The following is a 5,272-nucleotide window of genomic DNA, read 5'->3' as shown; positions in this document are numbered from 1 at the left end:
ATTTTTCTCACTTTGTGGATCAAGTAATTATACAAATAAACATCTGAAACAATTTCCTTTGTAGTATATTTATATAATATATATTTTACAAATAAAGGCAACGACTTTATATATACCAAAATAAAAATAGGAAAAGAAAGTTTAAAACACAATCGGCAATCAAGCATAGTGCATTTTCAGAAAGCTGGTACAGGGCTAAGTTGACAGATCAGGAAAACATGTATGACAACTGGATTGAAAAGGTCTTTGAAGGAGAGCATCCCTTGTTAGCAGTAAGGATATTCCATATACCACCAGGCAGGAGAAATTAACCTATCGAAAGGTTCAAGGGTTGGTTAGGCCTTTGAGAAGCTAAGCTTGGTTAAAAAGCAATTTTAGGATAGAGGTGAACACCTAGTGCAGCCGTTTGTGGGAAGGCAGCACTCATGACTCTGGGCGCTCGTAACATGTATGTTTGCCTCTCTCAAGCCCTGTACTAGTTTTCCTTGGAGCGCAAATGCCAATATTAACAGGTGCCAGAGAGCCTGAGGAAGCTCCTCCCTCGTTCCTGGCATGATCCAGCGTGTACAAGGGGGCCCTTTAGTAAGTTCTTTAATAAGCTAACCACTACAAGAGCCTGAATGGGGAACTACATTCTCTTTATTCATCTGAGACAGGGGTGGGAAGAACACCTGAGGACAACCTCCCGAAACCACTGCCGTGCAATGCCAGTGTCTGCTACCTCACCACGTTAGCAGAATCTAAAGCTCAGTCTGAGGGCCCTCTCGCTGCCTGTGAGTCACATTGACAATAAAGGGAGAAGGGTGGGGTCGGAACAGCTGGCTGGGAGTTGCACTCCGAAAAGCCCTCTTTTGAAAAAAAAAGTACCTTTTCTCAAAGCCACAGACCTGGCTCCCAAACTGAATAATGACTCACAGAAGCTTTTGAAAATCCAGCTGATTCGGTAGCAAAGGGAGGTGGGGGGTGGGGTCTCTGGGTGGGGGAAAACCCAGAAGTGTGCTCCAATCCCTACCACCACCACCCTCTGTACCCAAATTGGCTGATGTCAGGCACTCCTGTTCCCTAAGCCGAAAGGAACTTTTGTGTCCTTACGACACGCAGGCACACAATGCACACGGGCACCCACACCCCGAATCTTTTCTCCACACTTCAGATACCTTGGCACACGCACTCGAACAATCCCGCTGCACGCACAATAACCTTTTTTGTTTAAGGTAAGGGAGGGAGTAAAGCAATGCAGCAGGGTTCCCCCCAGTGAGTTTAGTCTTTGGTTTCCAAGTTTAATGGCGGGATCTGCTTCAGAGCTTGGAGGAGGGCAGAGGAGTCTATGGATGGATGAGGTGGCAAAGGAGAAGGGAGTCTCTGGGGCATGAGCAAGGGAGCTGAGATCTTGTCCGGATTCATGAAGCTGGTGAGTGCTGCAGTGGAGGCGTTGAGGCCCGGGTATAACACTGGAACAGAGGTGGGGTACCAGCACTTCTCCAGCATGGGCAGGTAGGCAGTTGCTGACGGAGGGATTACATAGAAGGGTAAGCAAAAGGGGGGCTGGTGCGGATGTGGGCCCAGGAAGGGGGAGCCCATCAGATCACTGCCAGGGAAATGGTTTTCATCCTCAGAGAGCTGCATCCTGCCCTTTTTAGGGGGCGGTTCTTCGGATTCCTGCTTAATAGTGCTGATCCTCTCTCCCATGGCAAACCTGCATCCAGCATCACTTTTGAAGTACGGCTGCTCGCCCCGCAAGTCGCCCTTCTCAGATTCTCCTCCATAGCCGCTGTCTGTGTCGGTGTCACTGCCGCTCTGCTCCCCGCTGGAGTGGGGGAACGTCCGCCGGATGACTGGAACGCAGTTTTTCCCAGGCCCTTCGGAGCCTTTGGCTAGGGAGCTGGGTTTCTCCTTGAAGTCTGTGGTTTGGGGAGCCAGGTCTGGTGGCTTCCTGGAGGTGCCCCCTTGCAGTAGCTCAGAGACCACACGGTGGAGGTGAGTGACTAGCTGGGAAGACTTCAGGTCCCGAGTGCTCTCATGCTTGGCCAGGTACTGCAGCACCTCCCGAGCACACGTCTGGAAGCCGGAACAGAACATCTCTTGCCCTGCATCGATACTTCTCCCGGACAGCTCACCTGGGGAAACAAACCCAAAGGGCGACATTTCAGAACGCGCTGGGTTCACCTGCACACCTAGATTCCAAAGACTATAGTTAAAAAAAAAATGTTTTTAAGGGTTATTTGCTGATTTCCCAAAGAATTGTGCATACCCTGAGAGGTATACAGAGTAAAAAGAACCCACAATTCTTTAGGACTGCTATGAGTCAGAACTGATTCAATGGCAGTGAGATAAATAGGATTTTTAGTGGCTGCATAGTGGGTTCATTCTGGAAAGACTACTTTCCCTTGTTTTGAATGTGCAGGTTGTTCCTGGGTTTTAATTACCAGGACAATGGACACCTGGAAAAGTTTACTGATTTATAGAACAGCATCAACTCACAGTGGCACAGATAAGACATTAAACAAAACAAAACAAAGCACTTGAAATGAGCTTAGTTTCAAAGACTTCTGCAAGTCACAGTCATGCGAATATACTCTTTACACAGGCTCTCTTACTTCTAAGTCATCCTCTTTCCACACCTGTCTCCTCTACATCGATCCATGACCCTTGAGACACTATGTAGGATCCTCTTCCTATTTTCCCATGAGGGACTTGGCAGAAGCATGAGCTGTGTTTCTGTGTGATTCCCACCAAGCTGGGCTTGGAAAGGAATGAGGAAATGGGTGGAAGAAGGCCTCCACCAATCTAGATCTGGATTTGGAAGGGGAGAGTCTGGAAGGTTAGAAGGCAACTCGATCTCTGGAAGTCAGTGAAAATGAATGATGAAACCCCAGTGGCTTCATTAGATTGTGCAATTCAACAAGATCCCTAGTGGCTACTCAGAGATCCACATGAAATGCAGCAGAAAGTCCTCCTGGCTTCCTGCCAGTATCATGCCACATGATAAGGAAAATGCTGGGGGATACCCACGATCTCTTCCCCACAGCAAAAGGGTTAAGATGACCAACTGTAAAACACCCACGATGCAAATTAGAGATGCCTTGGCATTTTAAAGGAGAAGGGGGAAAACCTCTAAGAACCCAGAAACTTCTAAGCCAAAATGCCACAGAAATATCTTTTCACCAGACTAATCTGTATTCATGCCAGGTGGCACATACATAGGAGCATTCCAGATGAAAAGGCTGACTTTTAGGAAAGATAAAACTGCATCTTCCCAACGAATGTGCATGAGCAATTGGCTGTGGGGACGGTTTCTTCAGGCCACATGCTGAAGCCCACAGGCTGTTTCTGTTGGGGCTAGAGCACTTCTGAGATAACAGCCAGACTTAGGTACTCACCAGCTTGTAGACCACTCTGCAGGGCAAGGATTTTCTGTTGCTGCTGATCAATTAGGTTTGTCAATGCTTTCACATGCTTCAAAGTAAGTTCCAGAACAACCGCTTTTTCTAAGTGACCTAGAGTCTGGGATGAAAAGAACGTAGTCAGCAGTGAGGTGTGAGAAGTCCTACCCCAGGGATGCTTATCAGCAAGAAGAAATGTCTCTAAGGGGAAATGGAATCGCCTTTACCGCTTGGCTAAATTCAGTTTTTAATTTTTTAAAAAAAATTTATAGATATATATTTTTTAATTCAGTTTTAAGATCGTAGATAACGCTTTAAAAAAGTACACCCACATGAATTCTGATTATAAACTAAAACAAGAAAACTTGGGTTAATTATCTTTGGAAGCATTCTGAGATGGCAGCTACTTCAGGAGAAAGCAGTGACAGATGAATTTCTCTGGGAGCCTCTGCTGACCTTAACGCAGGGGAATCCAGAGATAACATTTCTCTGCAGTGGTGTCAGCCTGAACAGGGATGTTTGTGTCTGGCAGCTAGGACCAGGCTTTCCCTAAGCTTCTTGCCTCACACCCTTTCAGAGAGTCTAGCTCATTCCAGCTTTTTCCTTCCTCCCCGAATACTTTTTTCCTCCTTTCCTGAACCAAGGCTGCCAAGCTGTTGGCTCTTGCCACCAAAGGACTGGACATACAGCGCACATTAAAGCAATTCCCTAGAGTTTTTTTCTTTTTAATGGGAGGGAGTGGTTAAATAAAATCTGAATGCTACCTGGTCTGTTTCTTAAATTAGGAACATCAGTGAACCCTGAAAATTACCAGAAGAGAAAGTCTTGCAGTCTAGAAAGCAGGAAGGGGGGCTGATGTTGGGTCTCAACTCATTTGAATGAGGCTCCCAGAAGACCCTAGGTCTGGGGCAGGGTCCTTCACACGGGGCACCGCTGGGAGCCGGCCATCTGCTTTGCAGTTCCCTGTGGGGCCTGTTGGCGGCGAGTGACCCCCGCCCGCCCGCCCTCCGGGCCGAGGAGCTGGATTGGAAAGCGGCCAGATTCTCACTCACTGTAAGTTTGAGGTGCTCAGGTAGAAGATCTTTCAGCTGGGCGATGCACTCGTTAATCCGATCACGTCGTTTCTTCTCGATCAGCCGGTGCGGGAGTTTGTAGGTTTCCTGCAAGACGCGTGGGGCGGTGGTGGGTCTCTGAGGTAGGTGATTTGAAGCCCCCCGGGAGCCAGAGTCCGGCAGGGGTGCAGACCCAGCCGGAACCACCTTTTGTGGTTCCTTCCTTCCCAAACTACACAGCAGGGGCATGGAGCCACATCTAGCATGCCGGGCAAACCTCAAATTGGGAAAACTTTTCCTAAAACGGGCGCGAGGGGGGTGGGGTGGGCGGGCAGGGTCCCAAGGGGCGCGACGAGCTTACCTTACTGTCGTCGCTCCGCTTCATTCCCCGCCTCGACTTGTACACCTGGTACATGTGGGCAAAATCCATCCTGCCAAGGCAAGGTCGTGATTTCACGTGCGTGCCCGGCTGCAGGCGCCCTGGCAGGGCAAGAACCCCCAACGCGCCCGGGCTGCTCCAAGTTGAGAACGGCGCAGGCCGCCGGGCCGGAGTTAGCAGCCGAGGGGCCGCCGGCGTGCCAACTTACCCTGGTAGGTCTCCAGGCTCCAGGGCTGGCGCTGCGGGCAGGCAGGCTGGAGGTGGCTGCGCGCTCGGGATCCGCTCCATGGTGCGGCGAGCCCAGGCCACGGCGCGCTTGCCGAAGTGCTGGCGGGGCGTCGAGACGAAGCCTGTCCTGGGGGAGACGGCCCTTCAGGGGTCGCTGGGCCGAGCCTGCCCAGAGGGCGCGCGCCGTCCGAGCCACGGGGCCGCCCGGGAGCTGCTGCAAGGGGAGGCGC

General features: G+C 50.4%; 1 protein-coding gene across 1 annotated transcript; it reads right to left on the bottom strand.

The window, feature by feature from the left end:
• Positions 1-1,259: 1,259 nt before the first annotated feature.
• On the bottom strand, positions 1,260-5,223 carry BHLHE40 (basic helix-loop-helix family member e40). The gene is made up of 5 exons (XM_004714113.2): positions 5,023-5,223; positions 4,797-4,866; positions 4,436-4,543; positions 3,381-3,504; positions 1,260-2,117 (listed from the first exon to the last, which is right to left on the bottom strand). Exons 1-5 carry the CDS (start codon positions 5,100-5,102, stop codon positions 1,261-1,263), a joined length of 1,239 nt encoding a protein of 412 aa, XP_004714170.1. The 5' UTR covers positions 5,103-5,223; the 3' UTR covers position 1,260.
• Between the last annotated feature and the right edge of the window lie 49 nt (positions 5,224-5,272).

Source organism: Echinops telfairi, unplaced genomic scaffold, assembly GCF_000313985.2.
Source record: "Echinops telfairi isolate 266 unplaced genomic scaffold, ASM31398v2 ScPeMD7_7474;HRSCAF=8512, whole genome shotgun sequence".
Lineage (NCBI taxonomy): Eukaryota > Metazoa > Chordata > Mammalia > Afrosoricida > Tenrecidae > Echinops > Echinops telfairi.
The sequence above is the reverse complement of the archived record's forward strand: the minus strand, read 5'-3'. Positions and strand labels throughout refer to the sequence as shown.

Excerpts from the sequence above, each read along its gene's own strand:
- BHLHE40 (XM_004714113.2), bottom strand. The coding sequence starts at position 5,102 with ATGGAGCGGATCCCGAGCGCGCAGCCACCTCCAGCCTGCCTGCCCGCA. Across the intron at positions 3,505-4,435 it reads CTGAGCACCTCAAACTTACA|ACTCTAGGTCACTTAGAAAA; the intron begins GTGAGTGAGAAT and ends TTTTCATCCCAG. Across the intron at positions 2,118-3,380 it reads GCAGAGTGGTCTACAAGCTG|GTGAGCTGTCCGGGAGAAGT; the intron begins GTGAGTACCTAA and ends TTGTTTCCCCAG.